Genomic DNA, 21,531 nt, shown 5'->3' on the forward strand with positions numbered 1-21,531 from the left:
ATCACTGTCACTGGCAAAAGCTTTCAGTGACTGTGGCAGTGACTCACAAACGTCCTCCACTATTTTTTTAATCAATCTCTCAGATCTTATATTGGCCAATTGACCCAGTTCAACTAGGGATGAGTGCATGGCTCTAAAGAGATGGCCTAGCTTCGTACATCCTGCCTCTCTCAGTGCTGAGCGTAGACTGGCAGACTTTAACGAATTTACACAAATAAAATCATTATAAAACAGAGGCTCTTCAAAGAGCCACATTCCAGGCAACGCAGTTAAATCTCTTGAAAACTTCAAAATCTGCCATGCATGTAAAACTGAATCATAGAAAGATGTTAAATCTCCAAAATCTACTTCTTCAGTTTTTAATAGAAAAAGTTGCTTACTATACCCCAACCTCCCTGCCTTCTGTAGAAGCAACCTTGCAGTTTCGTGCCATCTCAACCCATTCCCATATAAAAATCTCTGTGCAGATTTTAATCTAAAGGTCACAATCCGTGAAGATAAATCAACAAGTCCCTGACCCCCCTCACAAGAGGAAGATAAAGGGCTGCAGCTCTAATCCAATGGCAGCCTGACCAAAAAAAATCTAAAATTTTCCTCTGTAAACTTTGAATCAGTGCTTTTGGTGGATTTAAAACCATAAATTTATGCCAAAGCATAGAAGCCACCAAATTATTCATTACTAGAACACGGCCTCTGTATGACATCTGGGGCAGCAACCACCTCCACCTGGACATTTTTGCACACACCTTCTCCATTATTCCCTCCCAGTTCTTTTCTTGATATTGTTGTGTGCCAAGGAAAATACCCAACACTTTTAATCCATTTTTTCCCCATTTTAAACCTCCAGGTAAACAAGGCAGATTTTCCTCTTCCCACTTTCCCACTTGCAAAGCTTCACTTTTATCCCAATTGACTTTTGAAGAAGAAGCCTTCTCATAACACTTCAAAGCCTTTACAGTTGTACATATATCATCATCATTTTTGATGAATATATTAATATCATCAGCATATGCTGATACAACTAAAGGGGAGTCAAAATTACAGTTTGGTAACCTAAAACCATTCAAGTTATTCCTAAGAAAGCATAAAAGTGGTTCAATAGCCAGTGAATAAAGCTGTCCTGAAATAGGACAACCTTGCCTTATTCCTCTTTCCACTGGTATTGGTCGACTAAGTCCCCTCCCCACTTTAACCATACACGAAGCTCCGTTATAAAGGAGACTTATCCAGGCTATAAATCTCTCTCCAAAACCAAAAGCTTTTAAAACAGAAAACAAAAACCTATGATCAATTCTGTCAAATGCTTTCTCTTGATCCAGGGATAAAAGTCCGACATTCTGATCATACACTTTGCACACATCTAATACATCTCTAATTAAAAATAAATTGTCCATTATAGTCCGATCTGGGATACAATAGGTCTGATCCATGTGCACAAGTAAACCAATATAAGGCTTCAGCCTATTAGACAGAGCTCTGGAAAGCACTTTATATTCAGTACATAAAAGCGCAACAGGTCTCCAGTTCTTAAGATGAGATAAATCTCCTTTTTTAGGAAGTAATGTTAGCACAGCTCTTCTACAGGAGGTTGGAAGTAAGCTTTGTTCAAAAGAGCTCATCAGGACCTCATGAACGTCAGGTCCTATAGTCCCCCAGAAATGCTGAAAAAAATCTATACTGAGTCCATCTATTCCAGGTGAGCGCCCTGAGGTCAGCTGATTAACAGCTATGGTGAGTTCCTCCAAGCTTAGTCCTTTATCCAGCTCAGTTTGTTCAATTCTTCTAAGCTTAGGCAGATCTTCTAAGAGTTCTTGTACACATTCCTCATCACATTGTTCTTTGCCATACAACTCTGTGTAAAAACCCGTGGCACATCTTCTCATTTCACCTCCATCTGTTGTTATATGCCCATCTGGACATCTCAGACATGTCATGCGCTGATCTTTCACACTACTTTTTTCCAAATCAAAGAAAAAAGTACTTGAGGCATCCATGTCTTTTAATTGAACGTATCTTGACCTCACGAGGGCCCCTTTTACTTTTTCTTGCAGCAAGGAACTCAGCTCCATTCTTTTTGTTTTCAATGCATTGTTACTTTCGGCATCCCCACCATTTAGAAGGTCATTTTCAATCTTTCTTATGACCTCCTCAACCTCCTTTATGGCCTGTTTCAACACAACAGAAGAAAAAGAAGTATATTGTTGACAGAAAATTCTGATTTGAGCCTTTCCAACTTCCCACCACTTATTTAAAGACTCAAAAGATAATTGTTTTTCTTTCCACTTCTGCCATAGAATTTTAAAATTCCCACAGAATGTTTCATCTTGGAGCAATTTATTATTAAAAAGCCATTGAGATCTATTAACTTCTTGCTTCAAAAAAATAGTTACAGTAATAAGGTGATGATCAGAAAATCCAACTGGTCTAATTACACTATCAGTTAACTTTGATCGAAGTCCTTGCGACAGATAAAACCTATCTAACCTTGCTGCACTCACTCTTCCATCTACGATTTTGACCCATGTATATTGTTTTTCATTTGGAAATTTAATTCTCCATGCATCTATTAGATCAAACTGAACCAATAAACTTTTTAAATTCCTACTAGATTGTAAATGGGGCTCCTCACTAAGCCTGTCATTATTAAAATCAACAGTACAATTCCAATCCCCACCTAGAATAAGATAGTCAAAGTCATTTAACTCAAGAGCTTTCTTTATACTATTGAAAAAATGTATTCTTTCAGTCCCGATATTAGGGGCATAAATATTAATAAAACAATAGATTGAACCCTCTATATTAGCTTTAACCATTTGACCTCGACCTTTAACTAAATCACAGGAACTTACTACATTAATTTTTGAATTACTAGAAAATAGTATTGCTACCCCTCCACTCACATTACTCCCATGATTTAGAAAAATTTGACCACCCCAAGATAAACCCCAATCAACTTCATCTTTTACTGTGCTATGGGTTTCTTGTAAAAAGATTACATCTAGTTTGTTTATTTTTTCTACCTCTTTAACCATTTCTCTCTTCTGTCTATCTCTCCCGCCATTCATATTTAAAGAGCCCACTCTTAAACTCCCCATAGAAAAAAAGGAAGAGAGGGACAGACAGAGAATAAAAATATACAAAGAGTGCAACATGATCAAGGCTGACATCACTTATTTTTTACTAAGGCTTTTTTCCCTTTTCTAGTTTTATTAGATTTTGAAAACTTTTTAAGTGCCGTGACATGTTTTCTCAACCGATACCGCTTCCGTTCATCCAACAAATCAAAACCAACAATCTTTTGTAGCATTACCACCGACCTAATGAATTTTTCTGTGTCATCAAAATGATCATCAACCTTAACTGACTGTCCAAACGTTTCATCCAGGAAATTATTAATTTCCTCCAAAGAATACAAATCTTTCACTCTATTTGACCCATCAAATTCTTCACCATCTGACTCATCCTGTTCCATCTCTTCAGCATCACTTTCCACCTGGCTTCCAACATTCAACGAAGTAAACACTTCCTTCTCCTTAGATGCGACTGGAGCATTCTGTTCAATAGGCACACTTTCACCCGTGGCTTCAATTTCACTGATTTGTTCCCCTGTATTTTCTACATTTTTTGAAAGTACCACAGCGCTCTCAACAGAAGTTGATTGCTCCGAGGATCCATCATCTCCCTTACCATCTCGATTTGTCTCAATATTTTCATTAACTACACTATGCATTCGATCTCCCTGAGTAGTAGACATACTACTAGAAGTTGAAGCAACTTGCCTATCAACTTCATGCACTTGTTCAATATGAACCCCTGCGCGTTCAGCTTGTTCTCTGTGCGGGCACGCAAGACGCTTGTGTCCCACATCACCACATTCAAAACATTTCATGCTCCCTGAATTGGCATACACAGTATAATATCCTCCTCCATGCTTTATCTTAAAAGATATATCCAAAGACTGTGTTGGAGAATCTAAGAACATGAACACTTGCCTGCGAAGTGAGATTACATGTTTTAAACGCGCATCTTTGCACCCAAGCGTTACCGTCTTAAAACCACTTGCAAACTTTCCAAACCTACGCAATTCCTGTTCAATCAGCTCATTCGAAATAAAAGGCGGTACACCTGAGACAACTACTCTTGTAGACGGCACTGATAACGGCGAAACTTGAACAAACAAATCATTGATAAACACCCCGCTTTCAATCAAATCATGAACCAACCGTTCATCTTTCAAAAAAACAACTGCAGCTTTGTTCATTCTAGACGCGTGAGATATATTATCAAAACCTACCTGTTCACCCACTGCAAGCAAAGCCTCTTCCATCGTAACACCGGGATCAGTAACAAACCGAACCCCGTGTCCAATGGACAGCGGCGGCGTCACAGAGGACGCCATACCCGCGAAAATTCAACCAATTGTTCTTACAACTATTTTCGGCCCAGTTCAAAGACTATAAATGATGTCTTACCTTTACCATGCACGTGATGGAAAAAAAAGAGACCACAGCAGTATCCCAAGATAGCACAAAGGCTAGCTCCCCACTCACATCCACTCACTCAATCAACCACTCACACCAACGGAAACCGGAAGTGACGAGAGAGAGAGAGAGAGAGAGAGAGAGAGAGAGAGAGAGAGAGAGAGAGAGAGAGAGAGAGAGAGAGAGAGAGAGACCCAGATTTATACGACACATAATGAACACATGTTCTATGTTCCCCAGTTCAATGGTCTGTTAGCACACATTAACTAAGGTTGCGTTCACACTTGTAGTTCGATTCGCTTGGACATCTGAACAATGCTGTGTGCTGGGATAAATGCGCTCGTATGTGCGTAGCGTGGTGGTATTTTGACCAACTGAGAACTTGTGAAGAGCTTATAAAATGTGTAAAGGAGTCAAAAATGGCAGCAGGAATCCCTCCGTCACACACACAAACCAATAGCTGCCTCGAGGAGACGCGGTTCTGCCTATACCGAACTCTGATGGGTGACATCGCTACTGTGACGAGAAAAAACAGGTAGGCCTATGTGTGAGCATTCTGTCCTTTTTAGGGTCTCATCTTCCTGTTTTTGGTTTGTTTACATGTCTTTGGACCGGGCTGCATTCATATATCATTCAAACCACACCAGAGTTCTTTTGGACTTTGGACCGAGACCCATCATCTCCAGGGTTCAGATGGCAGCGTTCACACTTCTTCAAATGAACCACACTAACTAACAGAGTAGGGTTCATTTTAATCAAATCAAACATGCCAAGTGTGAACACACTTTTAAAAAGGTCAAGACTAAGAAAAATGGGAACTAGAAATGAACACAATAATTACAGATAAGCAGTGGGAGACTTAATGCAGTCAAGGACACAGGGCAACCAGTCCAAACTGGAAGGAATTTGGATGGAAAATTAGAATGAGATATTTTAGAACTCCATTCATAACATCAAAATGGAGCAACACCTCAGACGGCTGTTGGAGGGGTGTGGCTTGGTGGGGGACCACACGCATATATTTTGGGACTGCCCTAAGATAGTAGAATATTGGAAAAATGTATAAGTCTCTGTATAAATCTACCTCTTGAACCATCATACTTTGTGCTAGGGTTACTGCCAGCTGATCTTGAAGAGAACAGCCAAACATGTTTGCTGAGAGTCCTTCTTTTAATAGCCAATAAGGTAATTACGGCCTCCTGGCTGAAGCCACACCCTCCAACGGTTGCACAATGGAGGGAAAGAATCCAAGAAGTTTATAATGGAGCATACAACAGCATTATTACAACTGAAAGCATATGTATTCCTAAAAAAAAAGTTCATCCATTGCCCTACATTTTCATTTGATATGCAGAATTGTATTTATTTTTTTTCCATAGGGATTTGTGCATGCACATTTGTGCACACTTTTATGTTGTGTATTGTCTTTTTTTTTCTTCTGAATATCATATATTTTCTTTACTTTTATTATTATTTTATTTATTTATTTATCGTAATGGATTGGTCATTTGCAAATGTATTATGGTTAGGATGAGAGATGTCTGTGGATTGCTGTTCTGTTTGTGGACTTGCCTGTGGCACCTTGCTGTACAATCAAAAAGTTCATTTGTGACACTGTATGACTGCACTTCATAAAATGAAATAAAAAGACAAGTTCAAAAAAATAAAATAAAGGTCAAGACTCATTTTCCCAGGGCCCTATCAATACATCATCATCATCATCATCATCACCTTCCAAGTATGCTATGATCATTTGTGATTCCATTACTAAAACCATTTGCTTAGTTCCCTCAAGTCTAGGCCTGTTACTGTATATTGAGAGCCATGCGGCAATGCAGGGGAACAGAAACCCCATTTGACGAGTTCCCACAAAAATACAGAGCATGAAAAAAACAAAAAACAAACAAAAAAAAACCTTGTATCAGGTTACCTACCACACTGTATAAAAAAGTCAGTTCACCATATGATAGCATGATAGCATAATTTTAGGTTTTATGGGACTGAATGGTAACCATTTAAAAACTGTATATTTCATTACCTGATATAATATTAATATTCCACCTGAATATTATACTGATAACCACCATAATAACACATGATGAATTGAGTTTGTCACAAGTAGCCTTTCCACAAGCTGAAATATACACTCACCTAAAGGATTATTAGGAACACCATACTAATACTGTGTTTGACCCCCTTTCGCCTTCAGAACTGCCTTAATTCTACGTGGCATTGATTCAACAAGGTGCTGAAAGCATTCTTTAGAAATGTTGGCCCATATTGATAGGATAGCATCTTGCAGTTGATGGAGATTTGTGGGATGCACATCCAGGGCACGAAGCTCCCGTTCCACCACATCCCAAAGATGCTCTATTGGGTTGAGATCTGGTGACTGTGGGGGCCATTTTAGTACAGTGAACTCATTGTCATGTTCAAGAAACCAATTTGAAATGATTCGAGCTTTGTGACATGGTTCATTATCCTGCTGGAAGTAGCCATCAGAGGATGGGTACATGGTGGTCATAAAGGGATGGACATGGTCAGAAACAATGCTCAGGTAGGCCGTGGCATTTAAACGATGCCCAATTGGCACTAAGGGGCCTAAAGTGTGCCAAGAAAACACCCCCCACACCATTACACCACCACCACCAGCCTGCACAGTGGTAACAAGGCATGATGGATCCATGTTCTCATTCTGTTTACGCCAAATTCTGACTCTACCATCTGAATGTCTCAACAGAAATCGAGACTCATCAGACCAGGCAACATTTTTCCAGTCTTCAACTGTCCAATTTTGGCGAGCTCGTGCAAATTGTAGCCTCTTTTTCCTATTTGTAGTGGAGATGAGTGGTACCCGGTGGGGTCTTCTGCTGTTGTAGCCCATCCGCCTCAAGGTTGTGCGTGTTGTGGCTTCACAAATGCTTTGCTGCATACCTCGGTTGTAACGAGTGGTTATTTCAGTCAAAGTTGCTCTTCTATCAGCTTGAATCAGTCGGCCCATTCTCCTCTGACCTCTAGCATCAACAAGGCATTTTCGCCCACAGGACTGCCGCATACTGGATGTTTTTCCCTTTTCACACCATTCTTTGTAAACCCTAGAAATGGTTGTGCGTGAAAATCCCAGTAACTGAGCAGATTGTGAAATACTCAGACCGGCCCGTCTGGCACCAACAACCATGCCACGCTCAAAATTGCTTAAATCACCTTTCTTTCCCATTCTGACATTCAGTTTGGAGTTCAGGAGATTGTCTTGACCAGGACCACACCCCTAAATGCATTGAAGCAACTGCCATGTGATTGGTTGATTAGATAATTGCATTAATGAGAAATTGAACAGGTGTTCCTAATAATCCTTTAGGTGAGTGTATACTATAGAAGGTACAGAGTCTCATTCACACAAATACAAAACTCCACCATGGTAACTCATGTAACACTAAAATAATGCAATAAACATTTAAACACACCAGGGATGTAACATAAACCTCTAATGTACATATTAATAACAAACACTAACAAGAAAAAATTATTTAAATCTGGGGAACACAGGACCCTGGAAACATACAGTAGGAACGACCGTGTATTACCTGCATCTGTACTTTGTCTCTCTACTAACGATGAAGCTGTGAGTTTTAATAGCAATGTTACCACCTTGTTACAGTAATATAAAGTAGCGATTCGTGGGGCAGTGTTGACAAGTTGCTGTGTCCCTAAATATTTGTGTGTGCACTTCAAGTATGGCTGCACGTCGTGCACGATATATATAAATATAGAAAAAAATAGCATATTAATTTTAATCGATTCATTTGTACGATCCAATATCGTTTATTCAATGTTTAATGTGATGTGAAAGATCGCTGTAGCGCAGCTCAATTTAAGAGAAGCGGCAGTGCACGTGAACTGATCATCTCCTCTGCTTTAATACCAGTTACAGCGCAAAATAACATGAATGAACATCTGAAGTTATGTTAAAAGAAAGAGTACAACTTACTTAAATTTTGTTCTTTTTCGTTGCTTATTGTGCTTAAACAGTCAAATACACACAAAATAAATCTCAAAATGCCGGTCTTGGGTGAGTACTCACGTAAACACAGTCAGTTATGTTTTAAGTGAACAAACAATTGAGAAAGAAAACGCATTGTGTAACAGTATAATGGATCCGTGCGTCAGGTCTTTAACTGACAGCAGCCTAATATACCTGCTGCCAAATTATGAGATAATATTAAAAATATCTATGGCAGTTTTTTCTCATGCTATTGATGTCAAAATTGTGCCAGTGAAAATGCTGAGTGGCTAGTAACTTTGGAAAACCACTAGCCACAGCGGCTGGTGAGCAAAAATAAAGGAAGAAAAAAAAGTTAAAGTCAAGCCCTGGTAATACATGCCTAGTAATAAGTTAAATATTGATCATAATGCACTTTAAATAACATTAAAAATAATGTCAGAAAGATCCCAGTTCTGCTGTTATTCATAAATACCAGTTGTGATGTTGTACAATGAGGACATTGCCATGTCGCCGGAAATAGAGTAATCAGTGTCACAATGTGTAGTGAACCAGGGTCCTTACAGTCCTTACCAGCGCCCAAATTCGCGTACACGATATACTGATTCATGACCTCGGAAGCTGATTGAGACAAACCCCGTGACATTCAACATTATGTTCCATTTGTGACTGGATTCTGTGGGGGCTGTCATAATAGGTCACTGCATGATATTTGCCATGTTAAAGAGTAGGCTAAGTTTTGTGGGTTATTATTGTTGTTCTAAAGTTATAAACACTAGTAAGAAGGGAATGCGGTTAACAAAGGTTCCCTCTCAAAACATTTCATATTGCTGGTCATTGCCATTAAAAAGATGCAGCAATTGTTTCAGCTACACACTGGTATGCCAGCATTTAAAAAAAAATACATATAATTTTGGGATACATTGAGATTGGGTTCACGAGAACGAGACAAGATTTTTTGCACAATATTTTATAGTAATCGTCAATGACAAAATTCATGACTGGAAAAATAGTCTGCAGGTGCATTTTGAAATGTTTTAACTAATAATCTTGTAATGAATGTCATTTTATCAAATGCATCGAAAGACGACAATATACAGTTTAAGGTTAGCAACCATTACACTGAATAAAGTAAAGTGGGGGAATTCAGATCAAGAAACCATAGCAATGTAGCAACTGGTGGGGCTGTACCCTTCCTTCAAAACCTGAAGAAAATATCTGATCTAGATGGCCAAAACGTAATTGCCTGAGGGATGGGCGGAAATATCCATCCACAGGACGGTGAGCAAAACATTAACCCAAGATACTCTGGAGTCTGGACCTTGTTATCACTTTTGAACTTAAGGTGGTTATTATAACTAAGGTTTATTACATAAAACCTCATAAGAAGTGCAGAGGGTTAAAACAACTAAATGCCCATAATGAATCAGCTGTGTGTCAGTATGTCCTGGAACCGACACACTCCCATGACTGCTCTAAAAATACAACCAGGGATCCCAGTAATGTGATCCAAGACACACAAGTTGCTACCCAGCATCTGTAGATAGATGGAAATTTAGTGTATACCTGAATTAAGATGTTTTTTTGGCATTTTTATGCAAACACCCAAGACCCAAAACTTTAGTTTGAGAATGGACAAGACAACAGAGAGGTCTCTTCACATCATTCAACAGTACGTCCTTTGCCTCTTACCTTGTGCACACTCTTGGGATTCTCCAACCATGCATAGTACATCTCCTCGACATAGTTGGAGCTCGTTCCATTCAGAAACGGCTCTGCGGCCACCGGTGCAGTGTAGCACCTGAATGGCTGAAACGTCCTAGGGGTGGATGCTGGCCTCTGCTGTGATAGATTTTTAGCAGTCTGAGAGGCAGTGATTGGCCGGAGCCGTGCCGCACAAGTCCTTAAGCGGTGCATCGCAGTCTATTTAACAAACACCACCCACACTCACGAGTTCCTGGATGTCCCCAGTGCCACAACAGAAAAGAGAAGTGTCACCTCCTTCTTTAGCCCAAAACGGAAAATGCGTTTTAATTTCCTGGGGAAGAATGGACACGTTCCAAAAGCCCTTGACCTTTTTACTCCTATTGGCGTTTTGCACTCTGGAAGAAAAACAGAAAAGTCAATCAGAGGAGCATTAAAATGTGCAGTTTATCTCAGCAATTTAAAGACAAATAGATTTGATAGATATTCCTATGCTGTTAGGAAGTTTCTACCCTGGGTATGACATGGAGGTTTTAATGAGATTTTTAGTGCAAAAGCAAAACAAACAGTTTATATATTACAAGTACAACAGTAGCTGCAATCATCATCAAGACAAAACATATTCATAGAAAGAAGAAAGAATGTAATCTTTCATATCTGTTTATGCAGTTTAGTACTTTCCATGGCACAATGGTCACCTCCAGAGCCCAGACAAAGGTCAAAGTGATAGTCAAGCTCATGATAAGAGCTACAAAAGAACCTTATTTTCGAGAACATGTCATCACGTTTGAAAGGTCACACGTGACCTAGTCGGAACCGACCCAGTGTTTAAAGGTTTGGAGAAGAAGGACCGTTCAAAGTTACTGTATGTTGAATGACACATATTTATATGTATTTGTGTCAGTTTATTGTTTAAAATGGTCCTTACGTGTGCATATCCTGGATGTTTATTGTTTAGCAATCATAACTATACATAGTGTTTATCGAATGATGAAAAAATTAAGTGAAGCTTGAATTTATTTTTCACCCAACTCAACTGCTGCTTTGCCAATCAACAGGAGCCTAACTCGCATAACACTGATGTAATGAGGTTACAAAAACTTTTGATGCTGGTTACTTAACCTCTTTTGTTGCAAATAGAAATGAACATCTTTACTAATGCACACAGAGAAATGGGGGTCAAAGGTACGTCTATTTTAATCACCCACATAACATACTACAAACTACTTGCTGGTAAAAAAGACAGAATTAATCACATGGCAATCTATATATTTATTTATAAGGTTTAAGTCTAAGATTTATAAGTCACATTTTGATTGTAGAAAGTAAACCACATGTGTAAAAAACATTACATAACATTTAATTCATGTTACGCTGCAAACCCTTGAACCCCACAACAATTGACTTATTTTATATCTAGACGAGCATTTCTAGCATCATTAACTTAATATTTTTCATCACAATATGCCATATGCAACTTTGCGAAGAGTTTTTTCTTAACATTTTGACAAAGCATTGCCTTTCCTTTCCTACATAAGAAATAAATCAGATCCGTTGTTACTGTAATAAACTGAACTATACTCTACTTTAACAAAATAATAATGGATATCGGTGTCCTTTTCCGCTAAAATGAAACTAATATGACCATGTGGTTGAAATAAACATGGACCCTTCTCTCCCTCCACACGCCTATGTTTTGACCTTGCATCCACATTCCACTCCCCTTCACTGATGAGTCACTCAACTACACCCGCCTACTGAGGCGTTTCAGAGCGCCATTGGCTGGAGACTCCTAACTCCACCCACCAGTCATGCTTAGTGGAAGGCTATTGGAGACACGGAGTGTCAATCATTATGTCCTTTCACTAAACATGGTTCTTATGAAAATATTAGCAGCCCATGCTAACCATCAAATTGGAGGCCGATACTTGGAGTTCAATCATGCAATTTCAACTTATTACTAGGTTGCTAATTTTTCTTATTGTTTAATGTATTTATTTAATGAATAAAGACACAAACCCTACGTATTTCCCTTGAGAATCACAAAACCTTGACCTAGCAACAATAATGAGCTAATTAAGGTCGGTTAAGGCATGCAGTTCTGTAACTGGATAGTTAAGTGTCCTGCTGCATAAATTCTAACTTATGTCCTCAAATATCAGTTAACTTTGTGCCACACCAAACAAAAGCAAGCAGCCATGCTAAAAAAGATGAAATGAGGAACGCGCCTCTTCGTACGGTTTTTGCCGACGCTGTCATTAAATCTCCCTTTAACGGCAGATGGAAGACACACAAAACAAAAAAACTTACTTGTTCCGACAGCTGTTGTAAACTGGTCGTGTAGTGGAGGTGGTAGCGGCTCCAACTGACCCCTGCGCTGCTCACGAGAGTGACAGTCGACACTACTAGAACAGCAGCTCCGTCATGAAGAACGTCAGCCGCTTTAAGACGTCACTTCTAGGTTTAGCGCGAAGCCGCGAACTAATTTCTGAGAATCGATTATTTCAATCCGGTTTTTTTTTCATCACGTGACATCCGCAAATCATAAATCGGTAGCCTCATATAGCATAATTGCCTAAGTCATTTTTTTTTTTTAAATATTACTTAGGCAATTATGCTATGAGGCTAACGAAATATAATTTACATTTCTATTAAACAATATTCAACATCTTTTACATCTCTTGACTGGAAACGCCTTAGCGCGTTAAAAAAAAAAAAAAAAAAAAAAAACCTATTTAAATAGTTAAAGTAATGCTGTTTTCTAGCGCTTCTTTTCAGTTCCTACTTCCGACGTGATGTGGTCTTTGATGACCGAAATGCTTTTGATTAGAGTAAAATGGGAAATTTAAAATTCCATATGGACAGGAAACATTTTGCCCTAATATGAATGAGCAAAGAATTCTCGTGCGTTAGAGAATTGTGGGAAATATAGTTTTGTCGCACACGTCTCTGTCTTTTAGAGCTCCTTGGCGTTTTCATAAATCAGCAAAATGAAATAATTTAATTGAAATAAAGCTGACATAAAAAAATAAATAAAAAAAAAAGCTAAAATGTAAACTTAAAAATCTGAAATGTTGGCACATAACTGAAATAAGTTGAAGTTGAAGTACTAAAATTACTAAAACTATAAATTAATTAAAGAAAAATTGAAATATAAACGATAAAAATGACAAATTCACAACAAAATTGCTAAAACTTAAACTAAAATGAAAACAAAATTTAAAAAATTAAAAGCTAATTCAAAACATTACTAAATACTCGAATCGTTTATAAAAATACTAAAATAACAGTGAAAATAAGTAATATTTTCTGCTAAATGGTACCACCAGCATTCAGGACTACATTTTTTTATGTTCAATAGTAATTGGCTTACATTTACATCATAAACGTTCAATCACCTGGGCCGAGTTGTTCATGACACTGATTCACTGAAAAGAATGCTGTGCAACTTGTGTTTAAAATGCACCTCACATCATCAATAAAAACAAACCAGTGTTTTTTTTTATTTTCATATGCAAAAACCATCATCCACATTACACTGTAGGTAGTCCAAAATAAGTCCATCTTTTATCCATAAAACATCAACAATCCACAACTGCTTCGAATGGAAATGCAGTGTGTGAGGGGTGGGTTGTTGTGTCCATCATTCATTCAGTTAATCATACACATGTAAAATAACACTTATCAGACATGAAATGTATGGCACTTACTGATTTTGCTATGATGGAAATGTCCTAGTGTGAGGATACTGTCTAAACGTGGTCTACAACAGACATGTTACAGTTGTGTGTGTTTGTTTGCATGACTTTATACACATGCTGTACCCCATGTGGTATGACGGTCATCACAAAGAAAGAAGTCTATGAAACATGCAGACAAAATAGTCTTTTTGTTCTTTTTTTATCAGTTTCATAAAGGAAGAAATAATTTATCGCATAGTGTGTTATCATGCATAAAGTCATGTAGCCCTTAAAAATGATAGGAGAAAAGCTTTGACTTTGTTTTCATTGTTACTGTTGTTTGACAAACAAAATTATGTTAACCACCACCACCAAAAAAAAAAAAAAAAAAAAAAAAAAGTGTCAATCATTAGGTTTTAGGAATTAGCCATTTTCAAAAAACAAGTATTCATGTTTACCTGATTTTTGCCTCATTGTGGACAGAATTTCACTTGGCAAATAAAGTAAAAAATAGATTTTTCTATAAAAGTTACATATAAATAAAAGTATGCAAATAAAACTATATATAAATGGTAAAATAGTAGTTTTAAATCACTGAATCAAATGATAAAAATAACAAAATTACTTTACGTATTTTGTTTCTTGTCTTGCACTCCAGTATTGCAAAACCTAAATTATTTATAATATGAATATTATGCACAGTGCAAAGAGAATGATTTGCAGTTACCATGGGCCATTTAGATATTACTAATGACTTGATAACCTTGTAAAATGTTAGGGATGCCTATTAACTAAATTATCGCATTTGTCCTTGTCCTTAACATATTCTAACACATTTTTTTGGAACAATGATTGACTGTGGTGTACAGAATACATTTTGCACCAAAAAGTGGAGGGGGAGGAAAGCCAGCCTATAATAAAAGGGTCTCTGTACATTCCTGCAATAAACAGTGAATATTACTGAAGTGCAATAAGTCGCAGTGGTCCTATATAGCACATAAGAATCATAACATTTAAGGAGATCGGTCTGTTGCCATAGGCATCTTTTGTCACGTGACAGGTGGGAAGCGTTTAATTGGCTAAATAGTTCTCTCGCTCCCATCATGTACTCTGTGATGTATTGCGAGTAGAGGTTCCTTTCACAACATTGACCGTCTCTCAGTTTGATTGACAGTTGACAGCTGTTTACAGAAGGACAGGGGAGAATAAGTGGGGGAGCAACCACCTGATTCCTCCTCGACTCCTCCCACTGCACATTTCACACTTGGCCTGTCCATCCCAGACAGAAATACAACTGTCAGTCTGTGTGTTGTGTGTTATACTGGTGGTGCAGGCGCTGGTCTTTGAGGCATTAGTTGTTGGGTAGGAGCAGGTGGTCTGTGGAGAGTGGACAGAGGGTAGGTGAGGGTCAGAAATAAGCTCTCTAAAAACTGGATTTATGAACATATAATGCTTTCAAAATGTTGCTGCATGTGTAGAACATACAAATCAGCCACTTATGATGATCCATCGAATGCTGCTTTAAAAGACAGCTGTCTAAGTAGGCAGCTCACTATGTTTTGGAATGCATTACACTTCCATTCAAAAGTTTGGGTTCAGTAAGATTTTTTTGTTTTCAAAAGAAGTCTCTTATGCTCATCGAGGCTGTATTTATTTGATAAAAAAATGCAGTAAAAAAACAATATTGTGAAATATTATTACAATTTAAAATAACTATTTGCTATTTTTATTTATTTTACGATGTAATTTATTTCTGTGATGGCAAAGACACATTTTTAGCAGGCATTACTAATATGCTGCTCATTTTTTTTTTAAACATTATTATTAATGTTAAAAACATTGTTCGGCTTAATATTTTACTTAATTGCTCAATGTTTTTTCAGGATTCTTTGATGAGTAGAAAGTTCAAAAGAACAGCATTTATTTGGAATAGAAATCTTTTGTAAGATTTTGAATGTCTTTACTGTCAATTTAATGCATCCTTACTGAATAAATAAACATATTAATTTCTTTAAAAAAAATTGCCAACCCAAACCTTTGAACGGTATTGTACTGTATATTATTACCGTGCAAATGGTGGTGGTGGCGGTCTGGTGGTGTAAGATGGCACAGAGGCTGATTTATTAGTCTGAACCACCTGCAAAAAGACAGAAACTCCTGTTACTACTGCACAAACATATGCATGATGGGTTACTCAGGAATAAATTAACTGAACTACATAAGATTTAATTAATTAACATCAGAGTTAAGTCTGAGTTCAGTGACATAATAGCTACAGTATCACAACAAAATAAAATCACATAAAACTAAGCATATAGGACTCATTTAATTACCATTAGTCTGTTTTAATAAACAAACAAACAAGCAAATACACACACACATACACACATATATATATATATATATATATATATATATATATATATATATATATATATATATATATATAAACACATACATATATACATATATGTATATAGTACTGTGCAAAAGTCTTAGGCATGTTAATATTTTGCATCTGAACTCTTCATATATATAGATATGTTTTTAATATATTTTATAATGTAGAAATTTCACGGTTAATCTCCAAATGAATGAAGGCTGATACTAATACTGCTACTGATGTCTCGATGAAAATAATTTATTTTAACATTAATTATAGCCATTCAACATTACAGTGTAATCGAAAGCTATCAGTTTTTATTTTAACATTTATTAGGCTTCAAAAAAACTTTTAATTTAAGTGAACTTAAAACAATCCTCACATCACCATAATAAATGTCGAATCCAATTTACTGCATGTACACATGCCTTGTCTTTCTCTACTGTTTACGTTCACTTAAGCCGCAACAGACTATGTTTCCTAGGATACTCCATTTTTTTTAACATAATTTTATGTGAATTTGTCAGTAATTTGTTCAGTGATTAAAAGTAAACAAGCTGTGTTGTGAACTGAAGGTGCAAGACAAATAGCTAAAATGATGGTGTTGAAGACAGAAAAAGCAATTTCCACAATGAAAAACTATGCACATTTCATGTACATATAATTATATTGCATTAGGGACGACTTCACAATTAACCAGAAAATAAATAAATAAACCAAATCTATGTTTGACAAGCAAGAGTTTTCACAATTATTTATGACAATGAATAACATTTAAGGTCTAACTACCGAGATTCTTACTAATTTGGAGGCCGAACCTTTTTTGTAAATGTGCTTTTTGTCAAGATAAACAGCAGCTCCCCGTTTACTTGTATTTGTTTATAGAGCAGTCTTGCCCGGTCCAATATGGCGGACGTATCGCTGCAACGGGCCAAAGTGGCCAATGATGTGTCTGTGTATTTATATATCTATGTTTAGGATTACTAGAAATTTATAAGATGGTGAGCTAGATTACGGTTGGAGCTAAACTCTGCAGGAAACTGGACCTTAAAGGCCAGAGTTGAGAATCCCTGGTATAGTACATTCTTTTGAATATTAATTAATGTCTGAAAAAATTAAAGCTCTGAAAAAAAAAATCCTGAAGTGCTGAAGTGAGAATTAATTTTGTTAACGTATACATCAAGTCAGGGTTAGTAAGATGTAAATCAAATATATTATTATTATTACTATAATGATTATTTAATGTATTGAAATATATTGAATTATTTAATTTATTTAAATTATTTAATAATTAATTATTTAATTAAATGAATGTGCAAGATGGTTCTTTCTTACAAAAGACAAAGTGTAAGGAGAGAAAGAAAGGTTAGGAACAATGCAGAGAAGCACAAAGGGTACTTTAAATGCAACAGCAACAGAGATGGCCCACAGTATAAATACAGTAAAAACCCTCTTAAATAAATTGTATACAGTTATTTACCTCCTCTGGTGGCAATAACTGAGCCTGGTGCTTTATCAAAGAAGAGAGAAAAAAAGAGGAGCTTGGTCATCATCTTTATATCAGCAGACTATTGTTTAGAACTGAGATATAACATTTAATGACTTCAGTTAAATGTGAAGGACAGACGATTTCTCATGAACCTGTTCTTTTTAACTTGGTTAACTTCCCATGAATTGTTCTTTCCAAATAGAAAGAACTGTAAATGCAATGGTAATGTTTTGTTTAACTGGGAAGGTTTCAAACTTGTTTTCCCTCTTCACACAGTAATTAACTAATTTACTGGCTAGTTAAGTTTCTGTTGCATTGTTATTACTCAGGCGTTTAGTGGGCATTTGTAAAGTTGTGTTATGCTCAGACACATATACTGAACAACAAAACAAAAAAACGACAAAAAGGTACAGTACTATAGGTTAATTACACATGTTAGATTCACATTAGCACTACATTTAGTGAATTAATCATCGGCAGTATGTTAGTCAGTGAAATGTAGTGTTGCTCACTCACCCCATCCTTTACTATACGATTGGGGTTTCCCCGCTGGGACACAGGAGCCTGCGGTCTGCTGTCAGCTCTGAGGAAACAAACAAAGAATGCTGATCAATATAAAAAATTTTTTAGGTTATATTGAACACTAAACATAATTTGTTTAATACAATTCATCAATTTCATTTCATGCCTTTAAAGTGCCCCATTATGCTATTTTAAGGTTCCTAAATTAGTTTTGGAGGTCTCCTACAGTAGGTTTACCTGCATCTAAGGTACAAAAAAATACCTTAAAATACCTAGTACTTAAATTTTCTATACATTATACCTGTTTTCTCACAATGTATTGAACAGTTTAATAAAGGATTCAGTCACTCTAAAACCATTCTTTTCTGTGAGCCTGCTCTGATTGGTCAGACGGAAACAAGGAAAGTCTGTTGTGATTGGTCTACCACTTTCAGCGTGTCCAGAGGCTTCCTCAGCACTTGTATACACAGTGGTACAAACAGTTAGACTAGAACAAATCGCTCGAATGGGTGTTAATACCACTCATGCCATTGCTGCTTCTGCAAACCGCTGATCAATGCTCCAAACCAACATGTTTGTTCACACGTTTCCTGCCTGGAGTTTTCGCTGCAAAGTACGTCACCTGGATCGTTGGTCTGATTGGTTGAAGGACTATCCAATTGCGTACAGAGTCATTTGAACTATGCCCGTTGATCATGCCTCTTGTGCAGTAGAAAATACAGAGCAGACTAATGTTCAATCTTAAAAGAAGATTGAGCTTGGTCTGGTGATACTATAGCCAGACTAACGAACAGTAACGATGGCATCGGTTTTACAGAATAAATTTGAGCCCGAGCCCTTATCCTTTGGAAGTGCATGCTAAGTGGATTTCCTTTCACATCACATAAAAAAGCGTATTTTTGACATATAGACACAACAAACCAAACTCTTCCAGGCCTTAACTACAACTACAGTGTTTGAGGGCGGGTCAAAGTAGATGTTGTTCACGGCCAGCCAATGAAGAGCATTATGCAAATGTTTTGCAATCTTACGTAGGTTTGTGCAGGTATTAAGACTGGAATTATTGACGACTCGTTTCAGGCAGTTCAGAATCAGTTCTTTCTTTGGGAGACAATAACGACATTTATTGAGCACACATGAAAGGTAATATCCGAAAAAGCATGCAAAATAGAGGCACTTTAAATATACATCACAATTCTTTGGACATATTGGAATTGTTTTTGATATGCCTTTTAAATATTTGCTGTTACACTGTAGCACTGTTGAATGCTTGATTGTGATTGGGAGCCAAACCCTTTGACCTAAAACATTTACTTGAAGTACTTCTCACAATTTAAAATGAATATATGAATAATTTAACAACATATTTCTATTTTCACGGTTCTCTGCTGCCGGTTAATGGTTAGTGTTTTAAATTCATTATTAACTGAGTTAACTTTTAATTACTAGCTTTTTATTAATTAATTATTTTGCTATTTACCTTGTCTTAAGTTATTGATTATGCATGACAGATAGTACCATAACAAATGATCAGAAATTCGCAAAAGAGCCATCATTAAGAATAATAAAAATAATTTAATTTAATTTTCAACTTAGGGCATGCACTAATTTCAGTTATTCAACAGTTCATTATCACTTATCATTTAAACAACATACTGGGTTTGTTCAGAGTTGATGACATCATAAAATGTTGAGTATATATATACATATATATCACTCTTTATACTCACTCATAACCCTGAGAGCGTTTCTTTCTGAAAAAACGTTGCTTCAGCTCATTCCTCTTGAAGAACACGAATAAACCCAATGCCAAAAGAGGAAGAACAAGGAAAAAGAACACAAGAAGACCATCCCTTGTGGAAGTATCTTTATCTGAGAGAGAGAGAGAGAGAGAGAGAGAGAGAGAGAGAGAGAGAGAGAGAGAGAGAGAGAGAGAGATTTAATTTGAGGTAATCACTAGGGCTGTCAAAATTAAAGTTATTTTTTTCTTCAGTTTAGCACATTAAAAACATTTAATTCAATTAACGCCATTCAAGCACAAAACTCAACTCTTCACTGTTTGTGAAGCGGCTCTCTGTGAAAAAACACCCGACACGCGTGCACAGAATGCCACCTCAGACAGTGTGCCGGTGCCGCACTGAGATATTTTTGATGAAATCTGAGAGCTTTCTGTCCCTCCATAGACAGCTATGCAACTATCACTTTGACACTTCAAAAAGTTTATAATGAGATTGTAAAAGTAATCCAAATGAATTGAGCGGTTTGGTCCAAAAATTTCTGAAGAGACCAAGGTTATAATCGTTAATGAAAACGAACGAAAAAACGAAACCTAGGTGGGAAAAAACATTGTCGTTAACTGAAATAAAAATAAAAACGAGGCATTACAAAAAAAACCGATAACTAACTAAACCTGTAATGTACGGAAGAGGATTAGGGCCAAGCAATAATAAAAATAAATAAAACAATCTCGAGATTAAAGTCATTATAATGCCAGATTAAACTCGTTAAATTTCGAGAAAAAAAGTCGAAATACAATCTTGAGAATAAACTCATTAAATATCGAGAATAAAGTCGCTGTGTTTCGAGAAAAAACTCGTTAAATTTCAAAAAAAAAAAAAAAACTCGAAATACAATCTTGAGAATAAACTCATTAAATTTTGAGAATAAAGTCGTTGTGTTTCGAGAAAAAACTCGTTAAATTTAGAGAAAAAAAGTCGAAGTAATCGTGAGAATAAACTCATTAAATTTCGAGAATAAAGTCGTTGTGTTTCGAGAAAAAAAGTCGAAATGAAATGTACAGAATAAGGCATTCGATCAGTGTTCATTGCATAGCCTACTGATAGAGGACATGGCAGAGTTGAATCACTTAGTCAAGCTATATTTTAGACTTTCTTTCAGTAACAATGAATAGAACATTCTTAGGTCTAGGTCGGCTAAATTTAGGTCTATTTAGAAGAAAAAATCAGTCCAATTTGCATGATGTACTCGCTTTTGTCCAACATGAAATTCATGGAGGTTTCGTGGTTTCCCAGGATACCATAAGACGCATTATTAAACTTGTTGATCCTCAAGGTGTGGAATTTTGACGAAGGAGACTGGCCCAAATGCACTCTGGCATATGGACAGCTATGATAAATTAAAACCGTACGGCATTGCCATTATATGGCTGTATAGATGGTTACAGTCGTTACATTCTTTGGATGGAGGCCTACACAACCAACAACGATTAATAATGCGTCTTATGGTATCCTGGAAACCACGAAACCTCGATG

At 36.7% G+C, this 21,531-nt stretch overlaps 2 protein-coding genes across 6 annotated transcripts in view; both read right to left on the reverse strand.

Moving 5' to 3' along the window:
* The window catches only part of ogdha (oxoglutarate dehydrogenase a), a 51,595-nt gene extending 38,859 nt beyond the window's left edge, over positions 1-12,736 (reverse strand). Inside the window, exons 1-2 of one of the 3 annotated variants that reach the window (XM_084388409.1) lie at positions 12,496-12,736; positions 10,174-10,583 (exon numbers count right to left, since the gene is read on the reverse strand). In XM_084388409.1, coding sequence (XP_084244535.1) covers positions 10,174-10,398 — 225 coding nt within the window. In that variant the 5' untranslated portion in view covers positions 10,399-10,583; positions 12,496-12,736. The remainder of the gene's footprint in view (positions 1-10,173; positions 10,584-12,495) is intronic. The other 2 variants (XM_084388408.1, XM_084388410.1) reach the window with 2 other exon arrangements.
* A 1,971-nt stretch (positions 12,737-14,707) lies between these two features.
* Positions 14,708-21,531, reverse strand: part of adam9a (ADAM metallopeptidase domain 9a) — a 65,008-nt gene continuing 58,184 nt past the window's right edge. For 2 of the 3 annotated variants that reach the window (XM_084388411.1, XM_084388412.1), the window contains 5 exons: positions 19,990-20,131; positions 18,254-18,320; positions 17,729-17,758; positions 15,932-16,002; positions 14,708-15,242 (listed from right to left, as the gene is read on the reverse strand). In XM_084388411.1, the coding sequence (XP_084244537.1) occupies positions 15,182-15,242; positions 15,932-16,002; positions 17,729-17,758; positions 18,254-18,320; positions 19,990-20,131 (371 nt within the window). In that variant the 3' untranslated portion in view covers positions 14,708-15,181. The remainder of the gene's footprint in view (positions 15,243-15,931; positions 16,003-17,728; positions 17,759-18,253; positions 18,321-19,989; positions 20,132-21,531) is intronic. The other variant, XM_084388413.1, reaches the window with a different exon arrangement.

Source organism: Rutilus rutilus, assembly GCF_951802725.1.
Source record: "Rutilus rutilus genome assembly, chromosome: 19".
NCBI lineage: Eukaryota > Metazoa > Chordata > Actinopteri > Cypriniformes > Leuciscidae > Rutilus > Rutilus rutilus.